This window comes from Dicentrarchus labrax, unplaced genomic scaffold, assembly GCF_905237075.1.
Source record: "Dicentrarchus labrax unplaced genomic scaffold, dlabrax2021, whole genome shotgun sequence".
Lineage (NCBI taxonomy): Eukaryota > Metazoa > Chordata > Actinopteri > Moronidae > Dicentrarchus > Dicentrarchus labrax.
The window spans coordinates 4,333,565-4,353,434 of record NW_026136713.1 but is presented as its reverse complement, the minus strand read 5'-3'; the positions used below and the strand labels follow the sequence as shown (position 1 = coordinate 4,353,434).

The following is a 19,870-nucleotide window of genomic DNA, read 5'->3' as shown; positions in this document are numbered from 1 at the left end:
TTTGAGACCCACAAGTGGTAAGCAGTTTAAAACAAAGGCAAACATTGAGGAATGGTCAGTTTTCACATTACTTCAGTATTAGTTGTGGGTAACATGGATGAATTCCTCTGAAACCTAACCAACTACTGATATATAATATATGCTAGTATAATAAATATAATGAAAATTAGTTCAGAAATTGTTGATGGACAAAATAACTCAAGAGTAATGTCTGTTTCTGACTAATCCAGCAAATGAAATATCAAACATATCAAGGTACTCCCTCTTATTTATGAAAAACTTCAATATCATTATCAAGCAGTCCTGCACATTGATTCACAACAGAGTTCCTAAATGGCCTCCAGACGCAGAGATGTTATAGGGCAGCTATTTAGACAATATGTAGTACATAAAAAAAAAAAAAAAGAAGCTCACAATATTGTGCACAAACCCAAGGGCTGGGGTAACACAAGCTATTTGTAAATCCAAATGGGTTTGGAGAGGTTGTAGAACCTAATTTGTCATTCAATCAGAATTAAGTTTTTAATGAACAAATATATAGAATTGATATGTGTACAATGAAGATGAGAAATGTGAAAAGTCTTTGGCAATATAACCCCATCATGATGGCCTCATGTTTGAAGGGGTTGGTGAAGCCGTGATTAGTATAGGAAACCCCCTGATGGAGTCTAGACACTGGTGGTGATGAAGGAATGAAGCCAACGCTGAAGGTCTGGATGTGATGAGGAGTGCACTTCTGATGAGCTCAACCGGGGCACTGGATATTATGAACTGCAGGTGATCAGGGTGAAAGAGGGTCACATCGATTTTGTGCTGAAATGACAGCTGAAAGCAGCAGAGAGGAGAGTAGATTTAAAGTTGGACAGCAGCAACATGATAGGCTGGAGGAGATTGTGGCTAAGTCTGATTGAATTAACTGAAAGAGTAAACGCTCATTGTCAGTGAGAGAATTGTGAATGAATGAGGCATAATGAGAAGGTCTTCCTGCTTGAACTTTCACTGAGCTTCATGTTTCATATATGTAATCAGCACTTATAGAAAAGTCCATCAGAGTCTGAGATGGATCTCATATTGAGCTGAAGAGTGTTTAATATGCTGCAGTAGGGCAAAGCCACAAATAGTACAATTCAGAGGATTTCACAAACAACAGGCAGTTTCACACAGACACATGAATGATGAAACAGAGACCGAGGCGATACATAAATGTATCTACAGTCATGGGGAGGTTTTTTAGTGTGGGTTCACAGGAAGGTCAGGGCATGTCAGGGAGAATTTGGGTCAGGAGTAGACTTTAGAGTAGTATGTTATAGTACAAAGCAGTGGGCATAGGAACAACGTTGTGAGCCCAGACTAATACATTGTGGCAAGATAACACCATATAAAGAAAACATGATAAATTCTTTGATTTGAACTTAGTAAGTTACATCAAGTAGTTTATATAACTACTATTAACCTAGTCTCTTTTTAAGAAGTATTTTGTGAGCTGTAAATCTCTACCTAGTAAACCTGCTGGAGGCCTGCACAAGTTTTACAGCACTGTACGAAACGATTAAATAAAGACAAATACAGTGAGTATATGTGCATATATAGAAATATGCTCTTGCTTTGCAGGTCCTCCTCTTTGTCTTTTACCATTTCTTGTGTCGGACTTAAATCAGTTGCTTCTCAGATTAGAGGCTTTTTTCTTACATCCAGATGCTGCTATTTTCTCTTGGCCATCCTCTGATAATACAACCAAGGCTGCTTTAAGATGAGTAAAATCAGCTTCTTCTCAGTTCCCATTTTCGCTTTGTTGTTCTCCTCCCTTGTGTAGAAATATGAATTTGGAGGAGACCTACACCCGCTGCAACAAACCCAGTCAAAATAACTTAAAGAAAAGGTGCAACAGGCACATTTATAAAGGTGACCTTTGAGACAACAGCTTCAATGGGCATAGAAAGATGAGTCCCGTACAGTACTGTATGAGTCACTCACCACAGATTGTGTATGAAGAAAAAACAGATGAGCTTAGTGTGGTTTTCACATTTTATTTCCCTTTTTAAAGACACTTTCTTGGTCTTTATCAACCACAGTGTCCTCTGGAAGACTTCAAGACAAAACCACAAACAGACAGCTGGAAATGAATTCATTTTGTAAGTCCATTTTGTATATTGTGGTTTCAATGAAAATATGTCTCTGTCTGTGTGTGTGTGTGTGTGTGTGTGTGTGTGTGTGTGTGTGTGTGTGTGTGTGTGTGTGTGTGTGTGTGTGTGTGTGTGTGTGTGTGTGTGTGTGTGTGTGTGTGTGTGTGTGTGTGTTCTGCTCAGATTAAAGCCTGTCAGAAAGCCTTAAGATCAAAGCTTTTGTGGAGCACAAATCTGATCTGTCACTGGAAAAGCCACCCAGAGTCTTTTTTTCCTTCCATCTTAGAGATAGAGAGTAAAGTCACTCATCCATTATTTTTCTCTCTGTCAGTTAGTCAAGTTATGAACACTATTATAATAAAGGTGCCATTAATGCAGTATAAGTGCACTACTATCACGATGACACGTCTTGCTGTAGTTCTCTGCGTTCACTCACAGCTTAGAGGAAAAACCAACAGGAAACCTTTAAAGGAAATGTTGTCCAGATGGTTTGATGTCTTTCTATTAAGATTCATGTATTTATGTATGATGCATGTCTTGAAGCGGCTACCAGTGATTTGAATTTTATGAAACACAACATTGTCAAAGGAATGGATTTCATGCCCATTTGATCTACTGCATATTTAGTTTACCTATAACGTAGTGTGCTGTATGGATGAAAATGCCTTGCCTTGCCTGCAAAAAAGGACTAATCACAATCATAGACCTCGCTCTGAAAATAAGGGTGATAACCAAAAATGCAACTCATACATTATGGAATCATGCTCTGAAAGCTTGATTTATTGGGCTGATAGTAAAGGTTGACTTGGATGCAGAATTGTACATTTCTGTAACATCTAACATTCATTTTTTTGGGGCAAAATCTAGATTAAGAAGCTGTGTCTCTGTGGATTTAGAAGATACTGTATCTTGCTTACACAATTATAAGGCTGCAACCAATTATGTGAGTAATGGGAGAACAATGGTTACTTGTATTTAAGTCATGCTATCCAAAGTGCCCATCTGTTGGTCCACCACTTTGGACCACACTGAAATAACTCCAAAACTGTTTGATGGATTACCATAACATGTTCTACAGACATTCATGGTTCTGATGTATCCTAATGACTTTGGTGATCCCTTGATTTTCCTCTAGCGCCACCTACAGGTTGACATTTAATACAAAAAATATATTTCCAAATCCCCGCTCCACAGAGGTTGAATGTAATAACTTTGATATTCTGCCTTTTCATCCAGCAGCCACCTTTGGTTAATGGATAAATACCTGAAAAGCAAATGACTGTACTTTGTGTTTACTGCTAATTAGCAAATGTTAGCACATTAAAATACTAAATTAAAAGGATGAACATGGTAAACATTATACCTTCTGACTTTGCCATTTAGCCCAAAGCACAGCTTTCTCTTGTCTTGTTTAAAAAGCAATGATAAATATGAGAAAAATGAAGTAGGCCAGATCTCAGTTGGTATTATTTATAATTGAAAAGTGATTTAAAGTAATAAAAATGCCATCATAAAAACAGAATCTAGAGGAATGTGTCTCAAGAGCTGTTATATCGGTGAAACCTATGATTTGGTTTTTGATTTGATGTGATTAGATTTATTTAAGTATCCTGCACCATTCATATGTGCTTACAAGACACTATAGCCAGGATTGCCACCTGATCAATCATAATATACAGTTCCACACATTCAAACAAAAGAAAACATTCAATAAGGTTCAATTTTCACGAGTTGTTTCACTGGCGTTTGAATATATTTACATGCTACTGCGGTTCTTCTTATTGTACAGAGCATGATGCCTTTGTTGCACTTACAGTTACCACTTACCACGGGCAGGTAGCTTTTGAAGCTGGTATGGCGATCCTTGTGGGTAAGCTAGCATGGCTTGTCTTCTCTTAATATATAGTAATAAACCCTGTGTTACTGTGCTAGCCCTAGTGCTGCAAACTCCCCATCACCACAGCAGCTTTCCAACTGAAATGATCCCAAAACTTTAATGGTTTCTAGTGTATTTACTGCCTGACACTGCTTTTCTCTCTTCTCCTTTTTCTCTTCCTTCGACTTTCAACTTGCAAGGTCAATACACGGCATCACTTCTTGGTGTGACAGCGATAAATGCACATGAACCTGTTCACTGTATAATACTTCCATGGATGAAATGAAGCTTTGAAAGAAAGAGGTTTTTATTATTTGCATAACTCCAGTTTCAACCCTATGCTGTTACATTAGCCACATGTTGTTGCACAGCATGTAGTGCCTGTGTACAGAACACATGTTCAGCGCAGCAGTAGCTGAAAAGCTAATAATAGCCCAGTAACAACAGAAGTCTTCAGAGCATTGTTCCATCAGGCAAATGAGTATGGCCCAGTAATGGCAGATCAATGATTACAGATGATTAGTGTTTCCCTGTGACTCTAGTTTCTATCGGTTGTAGCTGCTTGCTAACCTGTAGTCACTCCCTGAAGGGCCAGTAGCTAAATGATGGAGGTCTACAACAGCTGGAGCTGTGGATTTAGTGGCTTAGAGGGTCTGATTCTGTCTGGCTCCGGGTCGGGTAGTCAGGTCCTCCAGCTCTCTGAGGACAACTGATGGAGTACCGACTCATTAGCAGCTATGTGGATTTAGTCTCGTTAAGGAACCCTAATGGATAGATTTATCTCATTACATTTGGCACTTCATTAGAAACACATACTGTAGGACAAAGGCATGTGCGCCTGCAGAAACACAGACTCACACATACCACCATATACTGGTATTTTTCACATACTGGCATTCATTAATGTAGTGTAATAACCTAGACCAATGTACTCAGAGACTGGGCATGGCTAAAAATGTATCTAAAAATGTGTGTGTAATGCGATATATTAAAGATACCCATGTTGTTTGCATATTTCAGGGCTTAAACTCAAGGTTAAAAAGTAGTAGTAGTTGTAAAGACTACACTAATGAAATCATGTGCAGTTGAATGGAGACACAATTGTTAAAAGCTTTGTAGTTGTATTTCCCAACCGTGCAAAATCAATCGTTATTGTACTTCTATTAAGTAAGAAAATTGTTTGAATTATGAACATTTGATAGCTGGAAAGTAATTAAAGAAGGTACCATACATACTTATACTAATAAAAAGGTTGTTTGGTTAGGGACTCGAACACATCTTTTCAGTTGCAACTCTTTGTGGTTCATTTATACAGAAGTTAGATACTAGACTTTTCATTATTCACTCTTGTACTTCTCCTCACCAGCGTCTCTTTTCCAACAATGCAGAACAAAGACTGCCTCAGGGCCCCCGTACAAACTGCTTGAATTATCCTTTTTCTATTAGTATCAGCATTTCACAGCAGTCCAGTATGGGCCTCTCTCTGCGCTTCTGTTGTGGTTAAACAAAAGAAAGAGCAGTTAAAGGGCTGCTGGTGTGTTGGAGTAGCATGATTTCACTCATTGACTGGATCAATAGCAGTTACATATGATGAAATGTTAAGGCTTTTACTGCAGTTTATTCAGCTTTGGATGATTTAGCAAAAAACTCTGCTTCCAAACATGGTAAAAAACTGAAAATGCATTACAGAAATGCAGAAAGCATTTTGCAGAAGGCTGACCTGTGTATATATATTACATATTTTGGGCACATTTAAGTAAAGACAGGTGATAAAATGAACTGATATATAGTATAAAGATCAAACCCTTGTTACCATGAGCAGTAACATGTAGCAGTAAATGTTAATACTGCAATATATATATGTACATATATGTATGAAAGCCTTTGTACATGGGGTTCCTATGTACTACCAGGTGAGCTACCACCCCCCCCCCCATTAATGTGTCATATTAAAGTACAATTTAATGGTACTTTTTTACTTCTACTTCTCAGAATTTCAGAGGAAAATACTCTTGCATACTTGCATAGGAGTATTTATTGAAGCTCGATTGAGGAGAATAGAGATAAGCTGTACAAGTGGAGTCACTGTGTAGATGCCAACCCAGTTCTGAAGGTTACTTCCTGACGGGCGGTATTTAACACAGACCTAAACCCACAAGATCTACTAGTGTCCCAAATATGGTCATAACTTACCCAACTAAATGTGTGTAAAGATCCAATTGGGTAGTGGTTCAAAATAAGGAACTATGCTTACCTGAGCTACCTTAAATCACGTCGAATGACACACATAGTCACGTACAGCGCATTGTAAGTAGGAGACAGTCTGTTAGATTTATTTCTCAACCTTGGTCTTCTGTAACAAAGGGGAACTACAATATGTTGGGTTTTCAGTGTTCAAACTTATTAGCTGTTCTAGCCTAGTCAGTCAAACAGTCAGAAAGGAGGCACAGAGTTTAATTTATTGCCTAAGAAGAGGTACAAGCTGTGACCTGTGACCTCCTTTAGGTTTGTAGATAACCTCACAGTAGGATAGAGAGCACTATACCATGTCAGACAACATCACACACTCCACTACATTTATTTCACAGTTATAGTTACCAGTTGCAGATTCTGATTTTTCATACAAAACATAGGATCAGTTCATACAATCTGATGCATTGTTAGAGATTAATAAAGCAAAGCACAGTAGTAGTAGCAGAGTAGTAGTTTACTCCACTTGCTACACCCTAAAAAGGCGTCTTTCTTAATAAGTCCCCATCAATAAGTCCATTCTGTTGCATAATCAGTACTTATTTACTTTTGATACATTTAGTACATTTACTTTTTTTTATGATGTTACTATCTTCTTCTTTTACTCCACCTCTATTAGCAGTAAAACAAAGCTGTGTTTGCATGATGGTATGATGTTAACTAAAGCTTTCTATCACCTCATACCTGCATATTTCTGTTCCCATTTTGCAGATAACTTGTTTTCACCAGAGACGTGCCATGTAATTATCTTTGTCAAATCATTAAAATCTTTATTTGTGAAAGGTGGAATTAACATTATTTATCAAATGTAGAGAAATATAATAGATTATTTTGCAAGTGGTAGCTTTGCCAAATGTATGTTGTGGGAATCTCAGGCTGTCAAGACCGTCTCTAATTTGTGTTTATATTCTGCAGACAGAAGTGACAGATGCACTTTAATTGCATATTGAAGTAATTTAGTGTTCAGTGTCTTTATCTGTTGATAGGATGTTTTAGATTGCTGTGCGTGTTTTTCAAATGTGAGGTCTAGATAAATAAATGAACTGAATTACTGTTTGCAATTTCCTGAATCACCTTTTATTTTTTATTTTTATATTTTCACATTTCTGTTAAACATTAAACAGCAGACATCAGATAATTTTCAATATCCAACACATATACCAAATTTACAGTACAGTATACAGTCTAGAATTACATTTTCCTCGTTATGTCGGACCAACAGTCTAAACGTCAAAAACATTCATCCAAAGTCACATATACGAGAAAACAGCATCAAATGTTTACAGAAGCTGGAAGCCTAAATTGTTTGTTTTTATTGTTGATTAATTATCTAACCAATTAATCAAGTAATTGTTGCAGCATAGGTGTGTATATATATCTATAGATATAGATATAGATATATATGACTCAACTTTAACATGATTTGACACCTTGAATTATATAAGAATGCTTGATCATCAAAAGAAAGGAAGGCTTTTAAGAGATGATATGGAAATACAGTACAAGGTTTTTATCTAGCTGCTCCACGCACTCTTTTGCCCAGTGTGTGGTCTCTCAGCTCTGGCATCTTGATTCAACATTCACTGTGCCAATGTGACCTTTATATCCAAATGAGATTATAATAACCTCATTTAAGAGACACATTCTGGAGAGACCTGACTCCCCTATCAGCCAATGATTTGTTTGTAACAATCACTGTTTAAAAATAAATCCGTTCAATGAAGTGACGTGCTGGTTATGGTTTGGGTTAAAATAAGTACTTTGTTACAGTTAGGGAAACCTTCGTCATTGTTATAATAATAAACACGGGACAATAAAAAAACGGTTTCCCATGTTACACTACATTTTTTTCACCCATTCATCAACCACAATGTCTTCCCTACGCTACGCTTCTTCCTTTGCTCCCATCATAATTCTGGCTGTTAGAGAGGTTTGTCAGGTCAACATAAACATATGTCGATTTGAGGCACTTGATGACACGACTCTTGCTGAAAGTCAAAAAAAAAAAAAAAAAAAAAAAGACACACAACTGTAAAAAAAAAAGTAACAGAATTAAATGGTACCCACAAACAAACAAACAGACTTTAATTGGCTCTGCTCAATAAACAGTTGCTAAGTCTCTCCTAATCATTTGAACTGCGAAGCCTGCGCCTTGCAGGTTTGGCTAATTTTAATTAGAGGACACGGCATTATGTGCCAGTCAGGCTCCGGCATTGTGATTGATCCACTGAATAACTACTTTTTCAAATGAATAAAATTAATTTGTAGGGAAAATAATTTTTATCCAGAGCCAATTTAGAAGAACTGAATAATAAGAGTCCTTTAATTTCTTCTTTTATTATTTTGTGTGCACTAATTATTACACCAGAGTGCTGATTTATTTTCTATAGCAGGTTGCATCTAGGTCAAAGAGTACTTTTAAACACACTAATAGTTATTTCACCCTGCTGTAGGTACCAGGTCCATCCATCATGTCATACGTAAAACAGTCCTGATATGTGGCAGTCCAAGCAGCACAAAACAAATGGTATTGGTGTGGCCATGTTGGCAGGCAAAAGTATTTAGTTAGTGCCAAGCTTCTTTTTTTTCTTAATTTAGGGAGGTGTATGACTGTGTCCCACAGGGGCATGTGTGTGTGTATTGATGTCCTGATGGCTGCATGGGGACTCTGAGATCTACAGTGACAGGCGACACATAGTGGCACACAGCACTGACACTGATGGATGGGAGAAACAGAATGACACACTAGAAACACTAAAAACATTTCGGTGTTCTACTATTGTGATCTCTCTCCCTTGTGCTGTCTCATTGTCTTTCACAAACCCAAAACAGCACAAGCTCAGCTGTTGTATTTGACAGGAGTAAGGATCAAGGGGGCTGAATTTTTGCCGCCATCAATGGAACAGGGGCTGAAGAACGGAAAGAGCTCCTCAGTGAAGTTACATCCAGTGAAGGAGAAGATGCAAGCCCTGGCATCCACGTCATAGAAGGAAACTTGACCCTCCTCATAATCAACAAACACCCCAACCTTTTGAGGTGTCTCCCTTACATGGAGGTTAATCGTAGAGCCGGTATTGGCTGTGAACTCATTTCCTTTTCTCAGCCAAATAGTCCAGTATCCATTCTTAGGGCTGAGTCTTATATCGCCCTTCCTGTTGATCGACCGGTTCGCAACTCCTAAATCCCACTGTGTCTTGTCTTTAACCTGGACCTCATAGTAAGACTTTCCTGAGGAGAAACCCTCCTTTGCAAGGACATTAAGGACATGATCAAACCTCTGTGGTTTGTTTGGGAGATTCCTCTTCCTGTCTGCATTCGTTACTTGTTTCCCATCCTCAGAAACATTAAGACAAGGGTTTGCTGTGTCAGGATCCAGAGTCACATCCACAGCATGCCGCTGCATTTCTTTCAAGTCGGGATCGCAGAGCATCTTGATTTCTCTCGTCACTGTTGTCTCCAGCTTGGTCAAGGCTCCCTGCACGGCAAACTGGTCACTGTTTAAAGTCACATCGGACCAGTCCTTAACCTTGGGTGGAGTGATGGTGAGAGAAAGGAAATTCTCAAGGAAAACAAAGGCGTCATTGTTGAGTAAGACCTGATTAAGCTTCAAGTTGTTCTGCTTTATTTGCATAATTTCTCCCTCCAGTTCTTTAATGAAGCATTCTGTCTTTGTTTCAGTTTTTTCCTGCTGCATATGAATTACCTTAGTCAGCTCAGCCTGGCTTCTCTTAATGTAGTGCACCACAGCAGTCATCACATGCATGCTGTATGACAGCGCCTCCGCTGCATTATTTCTGCTAGCCTCCACTGAGCCTTGAATCTCGTGAATTTTCTGCTGACGCACCTCAACCATCTGATCCATGTCTTGCCTTTCTTTTCCCAGCTGGGCCTTCCTCATTTGAGCTTCCTCCTCCAGACTCACTATCTTGTGGGTTTTATGGTCACTGTCTTTACAGGACTCACATACAAACATTTGATCCATCCTGCAAAAAAGCTCCAAAGGCTCGTCATGCTTATTGCATATCCTGCTCTCCAGGTTCTCAACCGGGTTGATCAGCTTGTGCTTCTTCAAGGCTGATATTCTCTGATGAGGCTCCAGATGTGTTTCACAGTAAGACATGAAACACACTAAGCAGGACTTGACGGCTGTGACCTTTAGCCTAGTACAGATACCACAGAGCACATTTCCATTTCCTGCTTGTTCAGGGTTAGGACAAAATGGCTCTTGAATAGATTTCTTGACCTTTGCCGCCATCTCAGCAATGAAAATGTTAACCCGAAGCGTTGGTCTTTGGTAGAATTCCTCTTTACACAGTGGGCATAGGGCTACAGTGTTATTAGTGTCCCAGTAGTGTGTGATGCAGTCAAAGCAGAAGTTGTGCCCACAGGGAATCGACACAGGTTTAGCGAACACATCCAGACAGATAGAGCAAAGAAAGTTTTCCTCGGCTATTAGACTACTAGCGCAAGCCATGTCTAGAAAGTAAAGGTGAAATAATGAAAAAAGTTAGAGCAGTATAAAGTCAATTCAGATCTATTGTTGTTTGAGTTCGAAATCACTGAGATGCACTAGTTAACACTATAGGCAAAGACTGCAAACATGATAAAACCTAACTTTACCTGGTGTGGAGGTTTTTCTAAATCTTTCAGATCTGTAAAAGACTCTAGAAACAAGCGGCTCTTTTCCTCCTTTTTTAGTTTCTCTTTCAGTTGTGACGTCAGAGTGCCAGTCCCCTCCCATTTCCTTATTTAACTGGAGCAAGTTAACTCTTTGCAACCACTAGTGACCCAGGTTCAGAGCTTTTCTCTCCTTCTAAATCCACTAGAGCTTAGTTATAGACGTAGACTGTGTCCCCAGTGTTGACTTCAAAGGCTTGTATACAGTCATAAGAGGAGCGATTTCTTTAAGGTGTGCATTATTAATTTTATTCTTTTATTTATTTTTTAGTTATGTGCTTGCACAATGTTAGTGCTGCAGAAATCCCTTTCATGTAGAGAATTATGCACAAATGAAATGAAATGAGTTTGTGTGCACGTGTGTATGTGCATTTGCATTGCATGTGAGTGCTTAGTGACAGCATCTGCATAATAGACTGTTAATACACTCGTCCTGCGCGCTCTCCTCTGAGGGAAACAAGGCTTTGGACACAAAAGCTTCCCCCGAATCCTTGAAGGGCTTTGTCAGAGCTGAAAGAATCTGTGTAGGTTGCGTGCAGGTTTATGTGCATTAGCAGCATCCATGTACGATTGAATGTATTTCCGTTACTGCATGTGTTTTTTTTTGTTTTGTTTTTTTGCCACAATGTAGAAGTGTGCATATAAAATTTGGATGATGGTTGATAAATTGAAAAGAAAAAAAGTGAATTGGAAAAAGATGTGAGTGATACATTGTACTTAACCTTTCAGTGACACAAATTAATTAGCATGCAAGCAATTTGGTATGTCAGTTGACTGGGTAGGTGTGTGTTTATATATGTGGGTGTATGCTGTATGCATCATATCTCAGCATTTCAGTGCTCCATTATTTAGAAGTCGTCTATTTTCTGTCTTCTTTATTTTACAAATGTGCTGCAGCCTCAGCAGTCGTTAATGGATTCAGTGAGTGACAATATCAAGACATAAAGTAAAAGGAATGGGAATAATGTAAAGAGAATGGGACTTTGAAGATCCAATCATATGACAATAAGATGTATTTACTCAGTATTTTGAATAATGTATGTATACAGTTTATGTGCCCAGAGAAAAGCTTGCCAATGTGACGTTCTCGTCTGAAAATGGCGAGCCACCTCTGATCAGAACTCTCTTGAGCCACATCTTATTCAAGCCTACCTTAATGTCTTGGCTACCATAAAACATTCAAACAAGATTGGGATCAGATGGGGATTCCCTTTGATCCTGGTTTGTATGGAGCTCCAGGACCTAGGCCCTTCTTCTCCTCCGCAGTATCCACTGATAGGTTCATCGAAGGATGAGAGGGAGTCGGGGCTTTTCTCCTCCCATCTTTTTTTTTTCTTCTCACAACCAGAGCTTTCTTCCCCCCTTCATCCCTTTTCTCTGACCCACTGGGCTCTCGCTTGTAGGTGCTCCTCTCTCCTCTCACCTTGAATACATGAATAAGAGATTAGAGGAGCTCAAAGTGCTAGAGGACACAGACCTCCCTCTATTAGAATTGAATGCCTCCTGCTAGGTGTCTGCTCAGTTTTAAACTGAGTGCAAGTCCACTGTAAAGCCTGGTCTCTATAACACATCCTATAGCTCCAATGATAGGGGTGTAGCGCAGGCCTTGTCAACATACTGATGTTCTCAACCCCTGGATTAAAGGTGTTGCGTGGAGTTTTCTTGTAAACGAACAAAAGTTATGTTTAAATTCAGTGTTTTTCACCAAAACTCATCTTTGAGGTCTAACATATGAAAAATATGTCAATGCATTTCCTTCCTCATTAAACATTTGCAAAGACATTTTTTAAAGCATTTTAAATCCAGCATTTCTTACTTCCATGTTTACTTGCTAGTAGTCTTTTTCTTCTTCTCTGCCCTTTATGACGCATTGCTTTATACTGATATGTTACCACTGCCTGTTGGTCTGTGGATAAGTATATTTCAATTATATTTTAGTACATAACTCACATGCCATATGTTAATTGAAAGTTATTGATTGCGATAATCATTGCTCCTTTCCGATCCATACTGCCTGTAAAGTGATAGCTTTCTAGAGTAGTCGTTACTACATTCTGTTATTACTCAGTGGTGGACCACTCACTTGGTTGGACCACGGCCATCTTTGATCTCGTCCTTAATTTTGATCTCAACTACACACCTGTGCAGTGTTGTGACTGCATGGTTGTGACGCTGTCTCGTTGATTAAATCTGTACAGAGACATATCTTAACACCTGGCAAAATACTCAGAATGGCTTCTGTTTTAATTATACAGTAGGTGTCTCCAGCGGAGAAGTTTCAATCTACAACTATCTGAACACTGCTGGCGTCTGTATTTGATGACCTGGGAATGAGAACTTGTGAGCTGTGAAATGTGTGGGAGAAACTCTCAACTCTCAAAACACACTATCTCTATCTACAGCCAGTGTTTGGTTAGTTCCGGGCTACTGTAGAAACATGGCAGTTCAACACTCGCGGACTCCATGGAAGGCGACCCGTGGCGTCTGTAGATAAAAACATGCCTATGAGTGTTATATTCCATTTCTGCCAATAGATCCTCCTGAATGTTACACACAGGACCTTTCATTTATTGAAAAAAAGCGACAGCTCAATTGACAACAATTATCTTTTCAAATCCAAAAGCAACATATTAAAATTCATAGTCATAATAACATCACTCTTGAGCCAAACCCAGAGACTAACCCAACCATAGGAAAGGGAAAGTATAACCTGCCAGATTTTGTCTACAGACTGAACGTATGGTGACCGTGCTCTACAGTGTTGTGAGGGAGAAACAGGAGACTCAGTCACCTCCATCATTCTAGTTTGTTTACGACTTGGACAGAGCAGAGGGTTGTGTTATTTCCAACCCCCAGACACAACAGTTCTGGAGGGAAGATAAATAATTAGTCATGAGATGAGTTTCTCCCTTCATCCATCAGCCTGGGGAACATGGCTGCCATAGGAGAACTGAAGCCAAATGAGAGTCCTCTCCCTCCAGTGTTTTTGTTCCCCAGACACTCAGCTTTAGATTTCCCTCCTTGATAGAATGACTTTGAAACGCTCAAAAGCTTGTTGAGGACGACTCCATCTTTGTCAGGATGTTCACGTATTAAAACCTTATTTTTCCCGCAGTGCTTTTAGCATTGGAAAGAGGGAGCAGATATGCTACTTTACTTTTTCATCAAAATTTCCTCGCAGAGTAGGAACACTGAACTTTAGTTGCAAGTCAATTTAAAGAACATATTTTATGAAGCAAATCATACCATTAAAATCTTCAACTGTAATATTGCATTTTTTCCCTATCCAGATAATTTCTCATCTTCTATTTCAGCAGTGTGAAAGATTTTGGGGGTTTGTAAAGTCATACCAGGAGAAATGGATAAATTTGGGACACCAGCAGTAGAGAAGTTATTTGAAGTTCATTAAGCGACGTCTTGAAACCAAAATAGAAAATGAACACTGAATTCCCTCCTTATTGACAACACAGGAAAAGCCCATTGGTAGAAATGTATATTTGGTGTCTGGGGAATGTTTTTAATATGTCAAAGTGTGAGAAAACTCTTTGAGAGCTGTATGTTATGTAAACTGTAGCAGTACTACTTTCCTCAAATCAAATCGGACATTTTCTTGAACCCTGAGTGGTGCCTGGAGATTTAAAGGCTCAGAAAGCTTATTTCCAAATGTAAAGGCTGTTGAGCTATTTTATCTACACTCTTATTCATTAAGCATGTGGTGACTGTTGGATTTACACCACTATCTGAGATGGCCTCCAAACACCAGAGGAGTTAGATTCTCTGATAGGCTGCTTCAGCTGTTGAATTATTTATTTATGCTATTTGCCAGACGCACTGTCTGTGGCTGAAAATTCGACAAGCATTGAATGATTGAAGACTCAATGAGGTAAAATAGTTTTGGTGTTACAGAGGTCAAAAACTCCTTTGAGTGTAAGCCAGAGAAAGCCAAAAACAACATATATATATATGATGGAAACTATATATAGTTTCCATCATTTTAGTGGAATTTTTACATGAGCACAAACAGCATGAAACATAAATGCCATTTGTGATGGTAGTGATTATTTAACTCAGTGGTTCTTTAACTGTGGGGCAGGCCTCCCCTGGACGAGTTGAGTGAGGGAACAATAACCAAAGCACTTGGTCACCAAGTTTCAGGTTCACAAGATTTATTTAGACATCAAAATTACAGGTTATAATCCTTAAGATTTTCATGAAACCAAACCTCCTCCCTTTTCTTTAATCACCTCTGTAAATAGTAGTTTTGATTGTTGGTGGCGGAGTCCACCAGTCCTGTGCAAGCTTCACACTGCCTTTGCAGGCTTGAAGGATTCACAGGAAATTATGCATGTTTATTTAACTGATCACAGTGTCACTGTTCACTCTCTACAGACGTATCAGAGCTGTAAACTAAAACAAACACTCCTGCTGCTACTGCTTACATTAAAAACATTCATTGGAGAAACACACCATGGCTTTTTTTGCAAAGCAGTCACAGAAAACAAGAATGTAGACAGCAACAGTTCATCAAAAAGGCGTTTACACAATAATGGTAATTTTTGACGTTTCTTTTTTAAATCTGAATTAGTTTTATTTTATTAATTTTTGCAAGGAGTAATGGAACAAGAGTGGCTAGCTACAGTGAGCTGTAAGATGAAGACCTGCAGGTGAAAGGCTGTACAACTCCTCCTTCTACCAGTCCCTGCTGTTGTGTAAATGTGCAACAGGAAATCAGAATTATTATTATTATTAATTATTATTAACTGATTTCTTTAGTAATACAGTATGATTTTTTTTATTGGTTGAACTGTAAATAGATTCAGTTGCTCATCTGTTGTATTTTTGACAAAGTAACTGCTCAAAGAGTGTTTGCTGTAGTGTTAAACTGCACACCAGTAACTGTTTTACTGGCTAATTTAGCATCTGGCCATGGGATAACAGTTGAAAATTAGCCTTTTGGCTAATGCTGGCACATTTAGTGATGATGATGAATGTACATTGTACCCGAAAAAATGTGTAGAAACCATTCTCCCTACAAGCTGTAATTTGAGCTGTAGATATTCTTACTCCATGCGTCTATGTTATTTGCAATCTACAGACATTTTACTCATTTAATGAGGCCAAAGATTAAGGTTAGATTTTCAGCATTACATAGTAGGAGTACATAGTAGCATTTTCAGTTTCTCAAACAAATTGTTGATTTTTGCTCCTCTGTCTCATTCTCATTGCTTCTGTGTGTTTCCAACATCAGTTACCTTAGAAAGCTGCTGCTTTATCTTCCATTTCCAAACCAGCACTCTTCTCCTCATTTTGCAGCACCCACCTCTGTAACCCTCTCTTTCTGTCCGTACATCTATTTTTTTCAGTCACTCTCTCTAACTTCAGGCACATTTAATGACTCTGAGCTGCAGCCTTTCCTTGGCTGTCACAGAGGGGCTTTTAACAAGGTCCTGCACTCCTTTTGCTCTCTTCTCCTCATTTTACCATGCTGCCGCCACTATCCCCACTTTCCCCCTGTAATTTTGCCTTTCTCTGAGGGTAAAGTGTACTGGTGCTAAAGTAGGGGGATTGATGGGAAGTCGGTGGTGCCTTTTTGCCTTTTATTAAATAGGAGCCTGTACATTTCTCAGCCAACTTTAGGCCTTAGTAAAGACTGAAGAGATTTTTCTGAATTGGAATTGGAAATGTACAGGCATGTCTTGAATGAGAAGGTTATATTTTAGGTATTTAGTCTTTCAAATACAACACAAAATTAAGTTGATTGACAAAAAATGAAAAATGTTGACAACCAATTAATTGCTTTAGGTTTTTTTTAAAGCAAAAATTAGAATAGTGTACAGGTTCTAGCTTCTCAAATTGGACCTTTTTCAAAATGTTTTTTGGACATTTAAATATGTAAAAACCCTTTCTGAAAAATGGTAAGAGGCATGTTTTAATACTATTTTGTCTATTTTATAGATTAAAATATTATATTATTAAACCAACTAACAACTGAGATGATAAACAGCAGATTAATCAACGTTAAAAATAATCATCAGTTGCAGCACTTGTGTGCTTTATGGAAGGAGGAATGAGTGGAATGTATATAACAGAAGTACACAACGATCAGCCATAACATTATGAGCACTGACAGGTGAAGTGAGTAACACTGATTATCCTGTTATCATGGCACCTGTCAGTGAGTGGGATATATTAGGCAGCAAGTGAACATTTTGTCCTCAAGTTGACAGCGAGAGGATTTTGCTTGTTTTGATAGAAGAAGTTTGTTGCGTATTGGGCTGCTTATGACCACCAGGGAAGCCCAGGTAGTCATAATATTATGGCTGATCAGTGTATAACAAGTTTATCTCAGTTAATACAGGCAGGAAAGAGTGCATGTGTTTGTAGATGAATGGAGGTCTGATGTCCTTGGGCTTATATTTGTATTCATAACGAACAAGGAAATTAAAGCCAACTAAATCACCTCAGGCTCCCTGCATTTCAATTATAGACAGTATAAAAGAGTTATTGATCCATAGCAGGGGAGACACAGAGAGGCAGAGAGATTTTTAAATACTCATCAGTCGTCACACTCCTATAAGGTTTGGTAAATCTGTTCTTTAATTGATTTTTAGGAGGGGGCAAAAGCAGCGAGCTTCAGCAGACAAGTGAAACAGTTCAAAGTATTGGTGTGTTAGTCTGAAATAAATCCCCTGTGTATTCCTCTGTACTGTTTCTGCAGTAATCCATATCGTCCGTGTTCTCCTAAAAATCCCAAGAGGTTTCTGGTGCTCCATCATCTTTAAGCTGCAGTCATAAGCAGGGAGGGGCGACTGCTCAGGTTCATTCAGTGTTCCACCTGACCATGATTAATGTGAGAAAGGACTGGTTCACACCTAAACCACAGAGCTTCCCTCACCCCACCCACCCTCCTCTTACTCCTTCCCATCACCTCCAGCCCCTCTCTCAATTGGTTTACCATTGGGATGCAATATGTTCAGCCAGCCATGCAGTGCAGAAGCTCCAGAGGTCAACTAGCCATATCCCAGATGTCCTGTAAGACTCTCTAGTTCCATGGATGGATTACTGAAAAGGCCTACCGAACAGGGTCAAATAAGGAGGGGGTTTTGGCTGCAAAGGCTAAAAAAAGATGCAACATGACTACAAAAACACAGAACAACCAGAAACAACTACGTACAGCCAGAACGTGACTACAGTAATGCAAAACAACTATAGTGAGATGTAACACAACTACAAAGAGACAAAAAACTACAAAAATGAACAGAACAACAACAGTGAGGTGTAACCCAACTACAAAGAGACACAAAACAACTACAAAGACACAAAAATGACTGCAAGGCACAAAATAGTAACAAAATAACACAAAACAGCTACAGTGACACACAAAGCAACCACAAAGAGACACAAAACGACCACAAACAAGACAGCCTCGTTGTTTGAAGCCGTTTTGTGTCTCTTTCAGTCTGGGCATCTTCTTATGTAAGAGTGGTGGGGGTCTTTTACATGTCCGTGCCCGAGGACCCATCATCTCATAATACATCCATGTCTAGTTCCATATTTCATCGTTTCTTTTTCAGTTTCTTTCTTTGATTTTGTCCCTGTCTCCTTTCTTTCTATACTATCTTCCCTCTGTGCCATCTGTCTCCCCTCAGTGTCCCCTGTAATGCCACAGACGGTCTTTGTGAAAGATGGGGGAGATCACAGAGGATTTCTATCCATCTGACCCCGGCGTGCCCTTCATCTTCCTCTCACAGCTTGATCTATCACACACAAGTGCTTTTTATTGTTGTTTGGCAGCCAGCTCTTGGCCCATGGCTCTACTTGTCTCTCTCAGCCCCTCTCATTATTACTGTGAGCCTCGCTCTGTTGGGAATAAGCCAACATATTTGCATTTCCTCTGTACTACATTTTTTGTCGTCGTCTGTAAAACCCCACTCAACCTCAAAGGCTGTATTCTTTCTGATCTTGTGATACAGGAGCTCTATGATCAGGTAAAGGTTATTCATAAAGAAACGTTTGTCATAGAAGCTATTGTTTAAAACTCTACAATCCTCTCCCGACACTCTTGAAACATTTATTGCCAGCTCTTAAACGGATCCCACCGAACAAAATCGCAACCCTTATAGAGGCAGCATGTCGATGCGTATGTCGAAGAAGTCTTGTGGATTTACTACAAAGACACTCTGCTTGTTCCTTTATGCTTATTTTGGCTCTGTCACTATCTATCCATGACCCTTTAGAACAGAACAGATATCCATTGCGCTGAGAAAATGTAAACATACGCTTGACAAACTTCTCAATGTAAAAGAATGAAATTCATGCATCTCCTTCTCTTCCTCCTTGTCTGTCTTGTGCTCTGATCTTTTCCCACACAAACAACATTTAAATTTCAACATCAAGCTTTCTAAAGTTGCATACTTTCTAAAGTCTCATACTACACTATTTTTTCAAACACATCATTAGTTGGATTTTTCGTTTTTTTTTAGATAAACCAAGATAAACTTATTTGCAACATATTAGGTTGAGATATATAGTTATGCAGGAGCCAGTAATGTTATCTCAATTCACAGCTCCAGTAGAGGAAAACAACAAGGTTCCCAATGCGTTTGAATTAAAACCCTCTATAACAAGTGTACTAATTACAATCAAGTAATTATATTGTCAGAAGATAATGGTCAAAGTGTACAGTCGTGTCTTCGGCTAATCTCTTGGGCAACTTGGCAGTGACAACAAGTCGTGTCTCTTTGAAGTGTCAGTTCATATATATTACAAGGGCCGCAGGGTATTGTAGCATTGCGTTGTTTGTATCAACACAGCAGTCACTTTGTTAAGAGCCTTTTAACATTCCCCCGCTACAGCTTATGGGTTTCCTTTCCCCTCAGGTCTTTGTATAATAAGGAGGTGTTGTTCGTTTAATCTGAACTCACTACAGCAAATGATTAGACTG

The 19,870-nt window shown here is 38.9% G+C and overlaps 2 protein-coding genes across 3 annotated transcripts in view; one reads left to right on the top strand and one right to left on the bottom strand.

Moving 5' to 3' along the window:
• LOC127374768 (ecto-NOX disulfide-thiol exchanger 2-like) overlaps positions 1-19,870 on the top strand; it is a 166,421-nt gene that overhangs the window by 49,367 nt on the left and 97,184 nt on the right. Inside the window, exon 3 of one of the 2 annotated variants that reach the window (XM_051420343.1) lies at positions 2,073-2,132. The exons of the other annotated variant lie outside the window; for it this stretch is intronic. Within the exon in view, the coding sequence (XP_051276303.1) occupies positions 2,073-2,132 (60 nt within the window). The remainder of the gene's footprint in view (positions 1-2,072; positions 2,133-19,870) is intronic. 2 annotated transcript variants of the gene reach the window in all.
• On the bottom strand, positions 7,304-10,958 carry LOC127374771 (nuclear factor 7, ovary-like). The gene is made up of 2 exons (XM_051420349.1): positions 10,870-10,958; positions 7,304-10,725 (listed from the first exon to the last, which is right to left on the bottom strand). The coding sequence occupies exon 2, from the start codon at positions 10,721-10,723 to the stop codon at positions 9,089-9,091; it is 1,635 nt and encodes a 544-aa protein (XP_051276309.1). The 5' UTR covers positions 10,724-10,725; positions 10,870-10,958; the 3' UTR covers positions 7,304-9,088.